General features: G+C 38.3%; 1 protein-coding gene across 7 annotated transcripts in view; it reads right to left on the minus strand.

The window, feature by feature from the left end:
- ST7 (suppression of tumorigenicity 7) overlaps positions 1–19,436 on the minus strand; it is a 147,300-nt gene that overhangs the window by 19,967 nt on the left and 107,897 nt on the right. For 5 of the 7 annotated variants that reach the window (XR_011336848.1, XM_069850874.1, XM_069850884.1 and 2 more), the window contains exons 9-11: positions 13,521–13,635; positions 3,509–3,581; positions 1,888–1,990 (exon numbers count right to left, since the gene is read on the minus strand). Coding sequence is in view for 4 of the 7 variants with exons in the window: in XM_069850874.1 (XP_069706975.1) it covers positions 1,888–1,990; positions 3,509–3,581; positions 13,521–13,635 (291 nt within the window). In the remaining 3 variants the exon portion in view is untranslated. Of the gene's footprint in view, positions 1–707; positions 839–1,887; positions 1,991–2,539; positions 2,677–3,508; positions 3,582–13,520; positions 13,636–19,436 lie in introns of all 7 variants that reach the window. The other 2 variants (XR_011336846.1, XR_011336847.1) reach the window with 2 other exon arrangements.

The following is a 19,436-nucleotide window of genomic DNA, read 5'->3' on the forward strand; positions in this document are numbered from 1 at the left end:
ACAGAAAAAGAACAAGCAAAAATGTGGTAAATGAATACTTATCTTCACTTTTGTGGAAGTGTGGAGCATAGAGACAACAGCAGGATAGACATTAGGAGCATGTACAGAAGTGGAGGTCACTGCAGCCCATCATCTGTCTCTGAACAGTGAATGAACCAGTGCCAGAAACAGCCAGACTAGCGTAACTGACTTAAAGCAAAGAGACCCCCACTCAGAATCAAGTGATCCAGCGGTGAGAGAAGTGAATGCAATGTCATTCATTTAAAGAGGAGGGAAACACTATGTGTTAATATGAAATCATTAGTGTGTAAACTGTTAAAAAGATTTTGTTGGAAAGTGTTATCAAAAGCATGGAGGTAAATGAGGAAAATGGAAAAGGCTCCCAAAGATTGCTCATGACAGGCTAGACTGCTATCTTTGCTTGGCAAGATATCTATCTTTTCAGACAGCAAGGACAGAATACTCTAACCAGGCTTCCATAAAACATTTAGAAAGGTTTATGCAGAACAGGACTGGGACAGAGTTAAACAGGCAACCAGGCAGAAGAGAGATATCAATGGTTGTGTTGGTGCAAGAACCATTGGGATGGAAGAAAGTAAAGAGTTCCACAGAAGCAGTTCTGGAACCAAACTTCATTTAATATTTTCATTTTATAGCTTGGCACACAAATAGAAGATCAGCTAATAATACAAAGGGACTCATCTCACCTAAATCTTGTTGTCTAAAAATCAGGCTTTTACTGGAAAATAGTTGCTCCTTTCATAGTCAATGTAGAAACAGGCACCTCGGAGGTAAAGTTTGTCTAGAGATGTCTAAGATAGTTCCTTCTTTCCACTGCCTGTAGAGGAAGTCTAGATGATTTTATTAAACAAACAGCCTAACTTTCAGATAGCTTAATCATTCTATTTAGTGGTTGGCAAAACAGATATAGCTCACAGAGAAAATATTTCATTCTTGCAAAGCATTCTCGAGAATTAACTTTCTGCAATCCATGTGCACAGATATGAGAGGTTTGGGGTTTATTCTCACTAAACCTGGTGTTCTGCTATACCTAATGTATAGGCTCCCCACATTAACACACACCAGCCTTCTGCTCTCCTGTTGAGGCTGCTTACTTAAAAAGGGCAATACTGGTCCAAAGGCTTGTGGGGTGAGGTTCTGAAACAGATCTCAAAGGGCCTAAAAGCATCTGCTTCTAGTTTGCTTTTACAATGAACTTACAGACTGCAATACTGAGTATCAGGTGATGAAACAATAAAATGCATTAGCTTTTCGTAGCCCCTGGGCAAGATTCTTACTGCTAAGATACATATCTAGAGAGGGGATTAGGGAATTAGAACATAAATCCCTTTTCTTACTTTGTAGTCCTCAGCAATTCTTCATCCGAACTTTGCATTCTCAGAAGTTAATGACAGGGCGCTGCATAAGAAATTACTAATGCAACTTATATGGAGCACATCATGAACTCCAAACACAGGCTCCTTTGTATAGCATGCCAAATATGTTCTTAGATGTAATCACCAAAACAAATACAACATTCTCTTTTGAACTAGAAGATCTTTAATGGTTATTCTGTAAATAATAATCTGTCTTTATGCATGGATCTGTCCTGCAAGCGTAGCATTTGGTGGTGGCTAGTTCTGTATTCCACCATGTAATTGCTGCTCACATAGAAAATTTAGTTCAGCTAAAATTTCAGGTTGCATGGTTCAGAGTAGAAAACACTGAATGTGAAATATCAAATGAAAAAACTGTACATACTGTCAGCTTCTTTCCCTTCCCATCATTGCTACTCTTTCCACAACATCACTCATTAACCTGACATAGAAATTAGGAGATAGGTCTGCAGCAGTGTCAAAGCTATAACAGTGCTTTCTCCATACTCACTTTTGGCACATGTGGATTAAATTCTACCGCTCTGTGGATAGCTTCTACTGCATTCATCTCTGCAGTACTCAGCCCTCGCCTTGAGGCAGCCTCTGGAGAAAATCTACAAAAGCAAAGAAACAAACACATGAGGTCAGGAATGGTAGTAAGAAAAAGCTAGAAAACAAATCTAGAACATGGGCCCATGTAACCAAACTGAGTCAATTTCCTATGCTCTCCAAACTTCCATAGCAAGTGGAAACTGAGCTGTCTATTGCACCAAGGTCAATGAAAATCCCAGCAGAAGTGGAAAGCATGTTTACATCTAATCATGGCAGAAAGTCAGTTCAAACAGTCCTTTCTCTGTCACTAATCTAAATTTGTTCTAGGCACCTTGCTAAGGGGCATAGTCAAGACTGAAGCTGCAGAAAAAAAGAAAAGGAAAAAAAATGTGCCAAATTATTGTTGGATGGTTTCTATTAAAAACAGTTTTGAGGAGGTTTTAGGGATGTTCCCAACCCAATGCCCATGGGTCAGGTTGGGATGGAAGCACGATGCAGCAGCAGTAGTGGGTGGTCTACTGGCCGCAGCACCATTGAGGGTCGCATGCCCAAACTGCGGGCAAATCACCTGCCCAGTGAATGAAAACCAGACCATGCAATCTCTTTCTCACCTCACACCCCACGGCTAACTCCAGAGCTGTACTTGGCAGGCAGACACCACAGGGAAAGCTGTGACAACCTTAGCCCTGCCCTCCCAAGCTGGAGTCGCTGTGTAGGGAGGAAAGATGTTGCAGTAGGTACTGGCGATCTACAGGATAAAAAGAATGAAAGAAAATTACTTAGATCTTGATGTGTACAGACACTTTAAAAGCAAAAACTGTCAGGATGTCAGTCAAGAAAATGGCTTTCCACTCTACTTGCTTTCCAGCTTTAGGGAGGCATTCGACCCTCAGATGCACAGACACAACTCTGCCTGGGATTTGTGTGAAGGCATCTGAGAGCAGAATCGGGATTTTTGAGCTCCATCTCGCAAGGGGCTGAGCACCCCGTTTCAGAGCAGGCCAGCGCTCTCAGATCCACAGGCACCAAGTAGATATGCTCAGCACCTTGGAAGGTTGAGACCCAAAAGAAAACCATAACAGGAATGAGCAAATATTTGTGTCTCTAAAAATGTCATCTACCTCTCAGAATCCCTGACATAGTAATGCTAAATCCACCTGCCCCTATTTAAGTAGATGAGCAGTCTTCAGACAGCACTTGTAAAATGACATTACACAATGCATCCACATTTATTACCTTTTTGTGGTCAGGTTTGTACAAACTTGAAGAGGTTCAGCCACACAACACCTTTTAGTTGCATCTTTGTTATACTATCTAGAAAGCCAAAGCTCACCCAGACAGTATACACAAAACTGAAACAAGAACTCTATTTATGCCATTTCTCTTCTTTTCTTCTGTAATATCTGAAGTGCAATGTTTGATCACTGCAAGTTTTTTCTTACATATAAAGTGATTTTATGAATTTACTGCAGGACTGAATTCTCCTGCTAACCCAGCAGATTGTTAGGGTGTGGGCTCAGCTAAGAGAAATCTTGAGTTAAATGGGGAATTTTGCTGGACAGTGGTTCTCATACACTTACTTGTCAGAGACAGCTCTGGCTTTGAGCAATGCAGCTGTGTAACATATTGTTGCTGATTTTGGTAAGCTTATATCTGTTGAAAAGAGAGAAAAAAGTAAACATCTGAAAATGCAGAAGTCTGTAGAAAGAAAAGTGTTTGATACTTTGGAGCATGCATGGCATATGCAAAATTATTACATGAATTCAGAACACTTTCTGATCTTGGGACTTTTACTGCCATATCACATAGATTTATAAATTTCCACACAATATACAGGCTTTAAAACCTATGTCAATGACCACTGGAACTGCGATTTAAGCAGCAACAGGGTTCAATAGAGAACTAATTCAAAGAGTGACATGATGGAGACATAATGAAAGAAATCATTACTTCATATATAAATATACAGATATCTGGAACACATTACTTTTTCCACAGTTCACAAAATATCTAAGTAATAGCTGATGGCTATCTTATTCACTCTCCTTGTTTTCACTCAGAAGCAGCTGTCTATTAGGAACATATGGTAGCTACACAAGTTAAGATAGCTATTAAAATGCTGATGCAATTGACTTGCAATCAAATAACAATTAGATTTATTGCAGATAAACATCAACAGCAAAAGAAGTTGTTTTGCCTCTTAAGCAAATTTTGGACCAAAATATTCACCAGGCAGTCTATGGCCATTTTATGCTGCCCCAGAGACACGCAGGAGACCTAAACCTGACTTAACACTTCAACTTAATTTATACCTGTTGTCTACCAGAAGATTGGCACAAAGCACCCAAAGGCAGAGAGAAATGCTGCTTAACAGATGAGTTACAAATTTGTTCCCACTGTTACAGAGAACTGACTTCCACACTAGTAATCTACCAAGTAGACAAGTATTATATAGTGACTAGAATATTCCAGCACTAAAAAGTTAATGATGACAGCTAAATTACAGAAAAAAACTAGAACAACCACCACTGAAGGCTGGATTCTGCAAACACTTCTGCACACTGTAATATTATAGCTTCCTATAGTAAACAGCAAATAAATAGCATAATAAACACAAGGCACTGGAATATGCTCACTGTAAAAGTGAAAAGCAGGTATTGTGACTATTGTTCTAAGAAATTATCTATTCCTCAGTTTGTCAGTAAAACTGATTCAAACAACAAAACTACCATAGAGCTTGGTAACTTCAGGGTTAAGAGAAATTTGTGGTTTACTGAATCCCATTGCCTTGCAAGACAGGGTTCCAAAAAGGAATTAAAGAGGACAAACAAGTCATATATCAGCAGTCACCATCCTTCATCTATTAACAACCAGCAACCAAGCATAACGTTGTTCTGTTAGACAGGAAACATTGCCAGAATGACTGAGGCACTTTGAAAATGCTACCTGGTAAATCCTCTTTATTGTCTTTCTGTACACTTGCACTTCAAGTATGACATGTAAAGATCTTGTTGGAGGCTCTCCTATAATATATCCCAATGATAATTTCACTGGAGTATGTAATTGTAGTGACTAAAGTAATTAAAATCAACAGCATGCAGAGAAGTCTGGGTGATAGATATGTTAATTACTCCACTAATAGAAAGTAGCTACAGACACAGACATAAGCATATTTTCAATGACAGGAGGAGAAAATATTTATAAGTACCTTCAATAAGCCTGTTTATACCTAGTTTTCCTCAACATTAGGAGTTAAAAGTTATTGCCAGTAAACACAAATGACCTTTTTCAGAACATACTGGTTTCTGTCTTTCAGTATAAACCTCATTCATAAATGGAATGAAAGGTAGAAGAACGGAAAAGATAAAATAAAACCCTAGAAAACCAACAAAGCGATGTCATTTATAAGGTTTTCAGTTGGTTAACAGAACACCTTATTTTCCCTTACCTGTGTTTCTCTGGGCCATCAAGCCAACATTACCTCATGGCAAATACTTTCTCCTGAATCAGTTCAAATCTAGTAAGGCTGGTCCAAGACCTGCCTCCTAAAAAATTCTGCATGAATGACACAAAACAAAAAGTCTACCTAGAAGTCCCTGGAAATACAGCTTCTCAGGCAAAAGGCAAACTCCATATACAAAAAAAAAGGACTAAGAAAAGAGTGTTCGCCCAGACCACTTTGAATAATGGAACATGAGCACACTTCATTTTTCTGTCTCTTTGAAGGAGCTGAAAACTAGGATGAATCAAGAGGTCTGGTGTATATAACTGATGCAGCAGAGGAAAAACCGTTGTTATGTCAACTAAAGCTGCTCTCTGTCTTTCATCAAAGAAAGCAGGTATGCCACCAAAAGCCAGAATGACAGCAAGAAAATGATAATCTAGCCATTAATACAAAATCTATGAAGTTAAACAATGACATCACTCCCACACACAAAAAAAACCCCCAAACTGCTAATGACATGCATAAAGGCTAGTTTCTGCATCAGATCATTCACACTTGAATGGAGACTGTTTGGGGTAAGTTGCATGAACCAAGTTGTGAGGACTATTACAATTCTGGGCTAAGAGATTAAGATATCATACAGCAGGAAATATGCTTGATATGTGATTAAAACAAAACACAGTATGGCAAAATAATATCTTCTAGAAGGCAGTAAACTCTCCTGAGTTGGAAACATCTTTGCATACAGATTGCTGCTATGGACTGCTAGCATCTGTTATGAAGGAAAATGTGGTGAGATGAGGTAAGGCTCAGGTACACCATCTGAGTAATTTCTGCAGAAGAAATGGGATTTCTCAAGGAATGTTGTGTTCAGATCTGATCACCCATGGTCAAGAACAACAAAAGTAAACAAACACTGGATTTTTCTTCTAACAATACAAATGAAAAAAAGGCTGAAAGAAGACACAACTGTTCCCTAGGCAAGCCCACGAAGAACACAGTAAAAGAAGAAGAGCTTGTTAGGTAAAGGATAATGTTGGCACACGAATAAACAGTTCAGAATTAAATTTAGGCTGGAGATTAGAAGGTTTCCAAGAAGTGAAGTTTTGAGCCAGATTTCCAGGTTGAATAGTGGGGCAAACAAAATAGCTAATTCTAGGATGAAGCTTGCTCAGCTCATGGAAGGGGTAATATGATGTAGTGAATGCAACAGTGGGGGACTGACTTACCCAGGAGGCATTTTCCAGTACTATGCTCCTAATGAGCAAGCAGCAATTATTTGAGGATAATACCTACAATCCCTTGGTAATGAAAGAAATACATATAAACGTTCACGTTTATGTTGCTAAGGAGACAGCCCTTAGTAGGTCCATGCCCACTTTCCTCCAAAACTGTTTCAATTTTATTTGCTCCATATTAGACCTTAAGTATTTGGTTCTGCTATATTCTGGTCTGATCACTACAATACTTTAAAATCCTTGTGTAATTTAGGCTTCATCTCCAATATTGGACTCTCTTATTTAAGAAAAATGCATAAACCAAGTTTGGTTACAACACGAATTTAGCAATGAATCAAGTCTAAACTAGCCCTAGGAAAGATGTCCTCAGTCAGACGCCAATGTGAAGTTTTTCATAAATGACTGTGTCCAGCTCTGTGAGCCATCTGGCAAAATATCTTCACATATACCATTTCCCACCCTCCTGTGATTACTTGTGGAGCTCCCACAATGTGCTGAAAGATACGACTGCTGTTCTGTTGTCAAAACCACCAGGACATTTTTCCCTAGTAAGAACTGATATGTCAATCAAAAAAGGGTGTCCTTCCTCCTTACGGCTTGTATCTTTAAACAGAATACAAAATAGTCTAAGACTTAATTTATAAGCATTTTCATTCAATTAGTATGATTTGATATCAGAATGAGTTGAAAGAGAATTCTTACGGGTCATTTGCTTCATAAGTGGTTGCTTGTGAGAGTTAACTAATGGACAGACACTTGCAACCATAACATTACTACTCTAATTAATGATAACCAGAATACGCATCTAAATAGGTCACAGGATCTACTGTTTTTATAAAATAGAAACTAAATCAAGAAATGATGAATCTTGATATACAATGGTGCAACCTACCCTCTCTTGGTCACCAGAAGGCCCTAAATGTAAAGAGACAGGCATGCTGCAATTGTTTTAGTCATCAATAAACACAAAATCTAAGTCACTAATCAGACATGATTTCTTACTTTGACCCCAAAGCGTACATTATTCCCAAGTCAACAATACAGATTCCTATAGGCTTGTTTTCAGGTAGTTGAATAGTCTTATCAGAACTAAGAGGATTCAAATATTTGCAGAATAAGCCGGAGATCTCAGGTCATAATTTGCACAGTAAAATACTGCCAGTCAAACTCTAGTTCTTCTCCACACAGCACTGGAGAGAGACTATATTAAGCTGCAGGAATCATTCACATATTTCCAAATGAAATAACTAAAAGTAGATTAAAAAACTGGAAGATGTTACGTGAAGAGGTAAAACAAAAAAAAATGGTGGTGTACAGGACATGTATTGTGCTACGGCTTGGAGGTGAACTCCATCTCTGATCTCCTCTCCTTCAGCCTGTCTATAGACTCTAGCAATGAGCCAACACTGCTCTGTCAGCACAGAACTCCCCTCATTCTCTGCACCTGCAGGCTAGATTGGCTGCTCTTGCACAGGTAGGAGGAAAATCTGCTTAGGGGAAAGATTGAAAGTGCTCTAGCAAAGAAATATGTGCAGGCTGGATGAGTGATGACATAAGAAAGATGCAGTCATCTATAAAGACACAAAAATTAAGGAAGAAAGTGAATAAGCTGATGCAAATGGTTAAAAGCAAGAGTAATGGAATAGAGTTCAATAAAGGAAAGCATGAACTGGATATCTGGGGAAAAGCATTTTGTCAAAAAGATCGAATATCCTTTAGTATTATCTCCCATGAGAACAGTCATTGCATTTTTCCACAAAATGTGGTAGAAAACATGCTGGAGGGAGCAAAACTATGAACACAATGATCTAATGTTTATTTTGTGCTTGCAAAATAAAGTAGTTCTGATTCTCTGTCCTTTTGACATTCTTCCTCAGTGACAGGAAACACCCCAATTGAACACAAACACATAGCCACTGTGTATGCTAAGGCCTGGAATTTGATCCCCTGATAGGATGGGAAAAACATTTCAGTACAAACAAAAGGGGGTTTTCCTGCTATCACTGCAACTAACTCTTAAACTGTTTGGTTATGGAAGGATTTTGAGGGTCGCTGCTGGTTGTTAACGCTTTATATGCAACTCCTGCTGAGATGAAAATCTCAGTGACCAGGCAGGTGTCAGCCCCTTTAATCTGACCAAGTTCAATCCTAAATGCAAACAGAGGGTAAAGAATAATTTCTCCTAGAGGAGATTGGAAAGATCAAGATTAGCAGAAGTAGTTTAGGCTTCTTGTGCTTTGTACAATCACAAGAAACAAAAAACTCACAGAATCATATGGCAAAAAAAAGTGACCAGATGGTATGAACAGACATGGAACTGAATCTAGTTGAAATGACAAGTGATTTTGATATGGAAGAAAAAAACTAGTACTTAAAAGCAGAGGCTGAAAAAGATGTCATGGGGAAAAATGACAAACCATTCTCTTGATACTACTGTTACACAAACTCGAGGTCTTACGTGATTTTCATCTCTTAGAAGAAGGTAGACTTGGCTTTGGCTTTGGCTTTAACTAGAAGGAACTTTCTCTTAAGGTCTCTCTTTCAAAGAAACAAAACCATTATAAAACAGTGCACCTAAGGTAACGGTTGCTTCCGTATTGCCCCTTGCTACATTTTTAACTAAGAAGAAAACCCTTTCTTGCACTTAGAACATCTACCCAGTTCTCTCCACCAGGTAGAACATCATCTCAAAAATACCAAACATATTATGGCATGTAACGAAACTGATAGTAGAGCTGTGATCTCAAATATATACATATACACAAAAAACCTGGAGACCACAACTAATACAACTGAAGACTCCATGCAACTGGTTCATCAGTCTGCCACCCTCTCCAAAAAGAATGCCTTCAAGTTCAGTGTAAGTAGAATTTACCCATTTTTTAAGTCTGTAAGGACAAGAAGAAATTGAACAGAGTGGGACTGGAGAAAAGAGAATAGCCCTGAACAGGCTACGTTTTAGAGAACTAATTTCTCTACGCGAACTGTTTGGATTTCACTGAATTGAAAGTATTCCAGACAGAGAAGAGTCTGGTTTTAAGGTGTTTCTTCAAGGCCTGCATTTTGATTTGACACTAATTTAAAGCAGCATTCTTCAAAGTAAGCCATTAACAACTAAAAAAAAGACGTCGTAGCCTAGAGTAGAATGAGACCTTTTGTACTTAGAACCCACTTTATTTCTATGTATCCTTTGGCCTAAATTATCTCCACAAGAGCACTCTGAATTTGTGACTCTGTCTACATGGTGACATGGTTTTTCTCCTTTTCAAGGGGGTGACTGAAGTGGGAATTTATATAAGGTGTTCCTCCTCCAAAACAGAAGGCTTATAGTCTGAACGGAAAACAGTAATTTTAGAAAAAAAGAAAACAAGGACAGGTTTAGGGAGGAACCACTGCATCGCTATGACTAAATACACAGGCATCCATTGTTTTTAAATCACACTTTCAATTGCCAGAAAGGTCTGAGTTTTCACACAGTGCCCAAATTACCAACTAATAACAATCAGAGCAACTGGCTGCGCAGGGAAATTAATAAATCATTTGCTCTAAGCATCACAACAAGTAGATCTGCTCCACTGGAAAACAATCCGTTTACAAAGCAAGGAAAGAGGACCAGAGAAACTTTATCTACTACAAATACCAGAAGCTTATTCCATCAAGAACAGTCTCTTTCACAGCCATAACTATTTCTGCTGCACATAACATGGATGTGTTAAATCAGAGCCAAAAATCCTTTCAGAATTCAGCAGTATTTAGGTCATCTGCACTCTATTGACAGACACTGAACCCTGAAACCACAACGATGTAGCTCAGCAACAGCGCATGCTGTCCCACTAATGAGGCCTTTTTTCCATGAATAATGAGTATGGACATCAGCTCTGTTGCCAGGTACATAACATAAACACAATTTAACACATGGCTTTTGGTAAAGCAGTGTGTCTGCTTGCAGAGGCTGAGGTTTCACATAATGTGATCCAACTTTTTAGCCCAGGGTGGGGGCAGACTACTCAAGGAAATAATTTGTTCATATGTTATCAAAATATAATAAATGAGATTTGGTCTCAGTCAAGAAAAAGCAGTGGAGTGGGACCAACAGAGACTGCAGATAGGAAAGTATAAATGAGTTCATTGTTTTATATTCCAATAAATCTTACAACACATGAAGCTGATGAGTTCTAAAATGAGCTGAGACTCCCTGAGACAGGCCTGCTGAGACTTGTGAACTGTAAGGGTTATATTGGTTAAGATTGTGTCTGCCGAGTCCTTGTGCATCCCTAATGTATGCACACACCTTTGTTTATATATGGCAAAGCATGAGGTGAAACACAGAAAGTAAGAAGAGTTTTATTTTTAATAAGCCTCATTTGTTACATTTATGACCTCAGTTTTGACTCTACCAGATTCTTTTGAGAAGATAGAACGCACCTTCAAGTTTTATCAACTTGCATGACAAAAAGTGCCACTACGGTTTGCTTAAAACTAGAGATCAGTGCTTTCACATACAAAAGTAGAGCTCGCACAGGAATTTAGTCTGAGATTTGGGAGGGCATGTCACAGTCACAGTTCTGCTACCTATCTCCCAGGACTATTATCTCATAACTACATAAAAGACTAGAAAGTGCCAACATCCTGTGGTGCAGGGGCATTTCTCTTTACTTGCTTCTTAATGTAACAAAATAAAGTCCCTGGAAATCTACACCTGTGTCACAGGAATTACTGAAATACAAGGAGCTACAAAAAAAGACTCTGGTGTTATCACTTTAACTGCGTTTTCTTTCAACCAGACTGAGCACAACTAAGATCTCTCCCAGAATCACTAGTGCTTCTGGATGGCAAAACTCAAGGGGCTGGGTCACATCCTGATCTTTGTTTAGAATGATTCGACATCCGAAAGAGTTGAAAACATTCCAGGCTGCACTGTTAGCAATGACTATTACTCATGTTGTCTGTAATCAGCTGCTTATTTATCTTTTGTTAAACAATCTCAGTTCTGCCACAGCCAACTGCAAGGGTCTGAAATTTGGCAGTATAATTGTTAGGATCAAGTCAATGGTCTACTGTTTCTTTATCAAAATTTATCTTAATATCGTAAGTTATAAGATGTTAGAAGAAAGCAGTTAGCACATATTCAGTGGAAGTTTCTGTATTTTTTTTTGTTATACACTCCAAAAATTATTTGCTTATCAAATAAACACATCTCAGTACTCCAATAAACTTACAAATCATATCCTTGCCACTGTTTCATGTGGCAACATGGGGCCAAATACTGCGGCTGACAGCAAGAATCATCTGTCTGGAGGGTCTCTTACTGTTCTGCTTTTTAGCATCTGGGCAGTGCAGCAGAGAACATCAAATGAAGAGAAGGCAGAAGCCATAGGGAAAAGGGTGGATGGGAAAGAAGTCTGGTAAGACAAGGGTTGGAAAGTTGGTGAGGAGATGCATCATGACCATCACTTCCCTGAAAAGAAGATTGGGATAGGTAGTGGGAAGAGACAGGAGAATGGAATTGAGAACGAGCAGTACTGGCTGAACAAGGAGTGTCTGGCAGGAACTAGGAGCAACTGAAAGCTGAAACTGACCACATAAGAGAGAAGTAGAAAACAATACAGTAGATAAATGTGGCAGAAGATCAGCAAGGGGCAGGCTGGAAAAGATGCTAATTTCTTCCAAGAATCAAAAAGAAAGTGTGGATATATGCTCCACAGCCTCTATTGGCAGCCATTTATACCAAGTGCTTCAAATAATGTCCCTCTATCTTTTCAAAAACTTCAGAAGTTACAAATTTCTGTTCAAAGAAGACCAGAAAGCCTGTAATTAAGTAATTAAGAATATTTTCTAGTAATTAAGAATATTTTAAAGGCTACAAGGGCAATCTAGAGAAAGAGTTGAGAAACATCAAAATTAAGGCTACCTGTTTAATTTATCTCAGATATTTAATTCATGCATGTTGTGACCTCATTAATATCACATAATATTCCTTTCATAAATCCTCTTGCCGTATTCCAGTGCACACAATGAGAGATTACTGAGGATGAATGAAGACTGCATAGTAACACAACAGGATACTGATGGCTGTGGTATTCCCTATTTAATTGTTGCAGAACTTGGAATGTGGACAGTGAGTAAGCCAGGGACTGCAGGAAGAGGATGATGAGTGGCACTATACAGGTTGGCGAATGCTGGTCAAGAGAACTGGATTGTATTCTTGTTTCTGTCACAATTTTCTACGCAACACAAAGAAAACGCATTTAACTTAAACTGAAAGTATGCCAGTTGGTGCTTCTTATTCTGTCCTTTCTCTGTTTGAGACTCTAGTGTCTTGAATTCAAGTACAAAAGGCTAGAGCTAAAGTCAGCATGAGCTGTGATTTGTATATGAAGAGTGACGCATTGCTACATAAACCAATGTTTACTGAAAAATACTGACAATTAATGTGAATAGTTCACCTAGTCTTCTGAGGTTTCCAAGTTTTCCCCATAAGACATTAAGTCTGTAACTCACTAGACTGCTGTGAAGTTAAATCAATTAATGCTTGTAAAGTATTTATATGCTACTAAGTCAACATTCATACAGAAGTCCATGAGGGAACTGATAATCCTTTCTTTAGACAACGTTTGAATAGTGTGTGATAAAAGCCTGCAGAACCTAAAGAGCTGTTCCCCAAAACATTAACAAAAAGCAAAGAAAGCACTGAAGGGTTGTTAGCAAATGAATTCCATTACCCTGTACAAGTATGGCTTGGTAGAAAAAAATCTGCAATGTTTAAGATCTATGGATTAAGGACTGTGTAATCTGTGAAGCTCGTGCTAATCACTTTAATGATAGTGTTTCTAAATTTTAAAAGTTTGACTCAAAAACATTGCTTCAGTGTGAACCATATGGAGAAAATATAAATAGGTATGAACTTACCATCATACTTTGCTAAGACTGCCTGGACATCTGCATACGCTTGCAGTTCCAACAAAGCCTCTAGCAGGTTTTCATGGATGTTGAACATGCTGAGCAGAGGGAACTCCTTCATCAGCTAAAATCAATAACATATGAAAAGGTTAGATCAACAATATAGAAAAGAGTTTCTTGATCAAAATACATTGAAATAACCAACACCAAGTTAAAATCCCTCAGTTCCCATTGTGCTTGGCTCTTTCTAAGAGTTTGCTATTATCTCAAAAATTGCTGAGTTCTTAATGGGTATTGGATCAGGTTTCTTGACAAGATATGCTTTGCATAAGACGTAAGTAGTCAAATCCAAGATCACAGCTGCTTGAATACATAACTCTCCTTCAATTAACAGGCTTCTTCAAAGTGAAGAAGAGTTATCTTATTGTACTGGAAAAGAATCTTCAACGATGTAGCTCCTGTGTCAGCAGCAAGTAATCCAGCACCTCTCTAGTATATTAGTAGGAAAAACAGAGAATACGTTGAAAAAAAAAATCAGAATAAAATCAAAAAAGGAAAAGCTTACATATATGCAACTACATTATCAAGTACGCAATATTAGGATTTGTAATCAGGGATACTTTAGAGCACAATTGCAATTGTGGCTGAAAGAAAGACAGAAGAAAGAAAGAAAAGGTAGCAACAATAGGAAAGGTAAAGCTTATACAAACCTAGCACTGTAACTAAAGAATCCATCCTGTATGACAAACTCAATGAAACGTGTAGTTAGAATAATTTAATCCTTTTATGTGCCTTTACTTTATGAACCAACCTTTTGAGAGATACCAGGCTTTTGTTCTTAGACATTCTCAGTTTCAGTGTCTGCACAGATTCAAATGACTGAAGCTGACATTCTATTGTACCTTCTTTTTGAAGCCATGCTTATTACAAGTGTCCACATTTTTCACTACAGAATTGATTAAAGAGTATTTTTTATTGTCAGAGTAACTCTCTAAAGAACTGTTAAAAGACCCTTGCTTTCTCATGTCCCCTTCATGGTTTTTATACCTTAACTGCCTACATGACCTACATTCAGCATAAAAAGGTCCCACACAGTGTAGAACTACAATAGTTGATATTACTGCTGTTCTTCAGGAACTTGCAAGGGAACACTATCATTTAAAATTTCTCTGAGATGGTTTATGAGAACAGAAATGCTATAACAACTTAAATAAAGAAAATGGTTCAAGATTAGCCTTGCTCAATTTCAGAATAGTAAGCTGGACCTGAAAATTCTTGTCATTTAAAAAACCTGCCTTTGAAGGTATAAATAGAGAAGCTGATAAAAGCCAACAAATCTTAATCTCACAACCAGGTAGCATAAACAGAAATAAGTCAGGATGGAAACAAGAACTTCAGAAAATGAGAAACAGGCAATGCACTAAAGCTTCTTCACTCTGTTAAGGGAGAGACCTTAACAGGTAAGCAGAGGTGCAACATGCAGAGAATTTCTTCCTTGTGTTAATGGTCTGTCATAAACAATTTTGCTGTGTGGGCGGTACTGACCATGCTGCAGTTTGAGGATTATTAATATATGAAAGGCAAGAACATCAGTGTTTTGTTTAACTGGTTATATAAATTTCTGGTGAGCCTTATGACCACCAAGACAGCAAATGAAAGAGCTCACTGATTTTTTGGTGCTAGTGGCATGGGGATGGGCATAAGCTTCTAGCTTCAATGGTAGGAGCTGAACCTGTGAAAAAGAACACAAAAAACCTGCTTTATTTGCAGGCTTTTCTCCTCCAGTTTTCAAAAAAAAATGGACCACCGGCCTTCGTGCTCGTTTAGGTAAGCAGAAGGATTTGTCAATAAAATAAAAACTGTAAGTCCTTGCTCACGAAGAAAAATAACTGCAAGTGAAAATCCACATAGTTGGATTCATCAGTTAAGGATCCATCATAAAGCCTACTTCTCTCCATTCTTGTCCTTACTCACTATTACATTTTTAACGGAGGAAGCTACTATTTGGCAGGAAGAAGCATGACAGAATCTGGCCCTAAGTAAATTGTGATTTAAAGCTCAGAACGAACATATTGCAAAGAAACCCCTCCAAGGGATTAAGAAAGATTATCCCTGCTCATTGAGAATGAATAATGGCTGGCAGAATAGCATTCCCTCCATCAGTGAAGAAAAGGGAAGAGCTGCAGCTAGTTATAGATGTACTGTGGCCAATAAAAGCTCTTACTCTGGTTCTCTGGTTCTCAGTGACATCACTCACTGATTTTTTTTTTCTATTTTAATTAGGTTCTGTCAGAGTGATAAACCCTGCCTAAGACAGCAGCAGAATAAAGGTCACCGTCTAGACTGCCAAGGCCTCCAAACTGACAAGTGTTAATAAAGGTTTCATCTGGGAAAGGCTGAATGTTAATAAGTTCAACCCAGTTATAATGAACTCAGTTGATACTGTAGCTACGAAAATAAAACACCTCTAAACAGCCACTCAGCTATACAAACACTGACTGTGCACAAACAACAGCACGTTTGCTATTAAAAAAAAAAAAGTAAAAGAAGAGAGAACATGAACTCATTTCTCTGTCATCTCAGGGTGCAGAGTATAAGTTTTTACTGCAAATAATTTTCAGTCACAGTAAAAAGTTGGGGTTTGAGAACCCAAAAAGCCACTTAGATGGAACAATATAATGACAGGTTATTTTTTTTTTCACCCTCACAGCGAAAGCAGCCACTAGGGAATAGAACAATGCCAGAAAGGTTGCAACATAGGCCTGCTGGCTGGGTAGGGCAGGGCAGGCCAAACACTGTGTCAAGCTGAAGAGCAACGAGAGCGGACCATGAGCCAGCTCCCCTCCCTAGCAGATGGAGAGGGAGGCTGGCTCATACTCCACAAAGAGGTGTAAAGATGGGCACATTATCCCTCAACACAAGATGAAGAATGCACCCTAGATTTCCCCCGACCCGTACAGCATCAAGCTCTCTCTTAAGAGGCACAGACCTCTCTTCGCACGCAAAGATTTATTTCCTGTTAAGTTAAATACTAACATTTGCCAAATCATTTGGCTTATCAACTTTAATTCTCTTTATGGCTTTACTGTAACCTGGCAAATGTTTTAATCTGAGAGGCGAGCACTGTGCTTAAGGAAAAAATGAAGGCTCCGTCATGATCTTTTTCCCAACCTTAAGGTCTTAAGAGACCGTCATCAAACTCAGCTCTCAAGATTTCTCAACAGAGCCACTAGAGCTTTTTACATAAACACCAGTTAGGACTAAAAGTTTCATTGTAAAATTCCAGTTAGCTGTTTCTCAGCTGGTACAAAAGAGCTGCGCTCCACTGAGCAAAGCTTATTTTCATACCATATGAAAACAGACATGACACAGCTATGGACATATTCCCTCCTTAAAATATTTGGATATCCAAACAACTATTGAATATATTTTACCATTTCTATGTTCATGAAAATTTTAATCTGAACTGTTATTGGTCAAAATACTTTCTAGTGATGAAATTCAGACCTGGGCCTTGGTTAGCCCATATTCTGTTCTAATTGCTCTGCATGTCTGGAGGAAAACAGATACACGTGTAGAAAGTGGAACTGCTTTTCATTGCAAGGTTCATGAGGTATACTGCAAATATACAGAAATGGTAGCTTTTGCAGATAATTAATAAGTTTTACTGTTTTAGATAAATAATATTTTGGGAGTATAAGTTCACAGAAAAATTCTGGAAATAAGTCGGACACAATCAGATATCTTATCACTAGTCCTGGGAGGGCCGTATTTCCAGACTCACCCCAATACATATTGTAGGGTGTAGGTTCAATAATTTTGTGATGGATGTGAAAACGTGATCATCACAAAAAATGGCTTATGGTACAAGGAAATCCACATCTGATTTATTGGATGAGAAACAAGTTGTATCTCCCAAAGAACAGTTTAATGAAGAGGACTCCCTTCCCCAAGAGTATTTCAATCATCAGCATTTAGAGCTAATTTCTGAAGTATTTTTAAGGAATGTAGCTTTAACCGTTGCATCCATTATTCTCCCTGTGATGACATTAATATCATGCATCTATTAGCAATGATACATTATTTGTGTAAAAAACAGCTCTAAGCTACAGCTTATGCCTACAACTAGACCATGGAACTCAAGGGAATACAGAGGTGCATAAATGAATGACTTTATATATAACCCAGTGTTGACACATTTATTCCCCATTTGTATTATGCATGGTCACCTATTTTGGGCATTGCATCCAACCATTCATTGTTGAGAAGTTATGAGTATAAGCTGCAAACAAACAAAACCATTTTTAGATCAACGTATTCAACTGAATGCATTCCTAAACGCGGAAAGTGAGATCAGCTGAAAGTGAAGAAGCAACTAGCAAACAAGAGAAATCTGATGCAAACAGTGAGACTGTTATAAACTTAAATCCTAGTGCAGCTGTTCCCACAGTGGGTATGCAAAATGGAAGAATCCATCTCACAGAACAGGAATGACAGAAGCTGCAATCTTCCACGTGCAACTGTTCATCACCACTGAAGAATAAGGCACACAGTATGGATAGCCCTGTTACTTTTACAAGTGCTTTTCATAAACCACTTTCTTGTATAAGACTTGCAATCTGTAAGAACTGTTAACTGAACGAGGTAGAAAAGGCAAAATTCCAAGGCATTTCTGAACAGAAAACCAGAACCCTCCACTTCCGTGGGCTTTGCAGTCTACAGATGAGCTTTCAGATGTCTAAGCTCTGTCTGAAGTCTACCCTGGGCTTGAAGGATTTGCAACATGTCACTCCATGACTCTCTGATGCCTAATAAGACACATTAATGCTTAAGTTTTCTTCCCGGACAGCTCACCTGGCAAAGACAGAAAGGAAGAACCATTGTCAGCAGGCTAAGGCTAGCACACAAAAAGGCTCTACTAACAACATCAGATGCTCAAAAATCAGGCTAATTCCTGGTCCTAAAAGTGCAACTCATTCCAGCACGGTCTCATTGTGAGTGGCATTCATGTGATGCAAACAAACATTCTCATAACACTCAAGAGATGGAAAATAACCTGAAACATACTGGACCTACCTGAATTAATGTTCTGTTCAATTACAGTAAAAGTAGGATTCTGTAATTTAATGCATTTCTCTGTGTGCTGCATTCCTTCTGGCAAATAATCAGTTTCATTTGGAAGCAGCTCCACAGTTCCTCTTTCACAGCTCAGAGAGAATAGAAGCTAAGAAGCCAAAACTGCCAGATCCTGTTGTTTTAAAGCTTGAAAACAATCAGCAGTAAGATCCACATTATTTCCATCTATATGTGGATTTCAGGGAATTTGACATGTCATTTGATGGTTGAACTCTAATGTCGGAAAAGAGACCCAGATCAAGTTTATACTAACTGTGGGATGGCACAGGCATACAATTGGCCAACATTCCATTTTTAATTTGGCAAATGTGAGTTTAGTTCTAGTGGTCCATAATATTCACAGATAATACTACTTCTCTTCAATGTAGGATTAACAATGAGTCAGTAAAGTGAAAAATATCTTACCAAATATGCAAACTCTAAGGAAATATGCTAGAACATGCAGCCTTTGTGTTCTCTCTTAATCAGAGAATTGAAGTTTTCAAGGTATGACTTAAGTTCTTTAAGTGATAAAATTATGAAAATGCTGTTACTTGGACTGTGTGGTAAAAATGCATTTACCTCAGGAATAAAAAGAATTCTAAAGGTAGATGTAGCATGAAATCAGGGGAGCGCAAGTTGTTCCAGATGTACATATACTACTAAACAATCACATCACATAAAAGTAGTAACAGTGATAAATTACGATAATGTTTGTAACATCAAATTATAGTAGCTTCATAAAGCATGAAAATAGTCATTACTCACAGCCCTCTTCAAAAACATTCCTTTATTTGCATCATCCCAAAG

The sequence above is a fragment of the Phaenicophaeus curvirostris genome, chromosome 1 (assembly GCF_032191515.1).
Source record: "Phaenicophaeus curvirostris isolate KB17595 chromosome 1, BPBGC_Pcur_1.0, whole genome shotgun sequence".
NCBI lineage: Eukaryota > Metazoa > Chordata > Aves > Cuculiformes > Cuculidae > Phaenicophaeus > Phaenicophaeus curvirostris.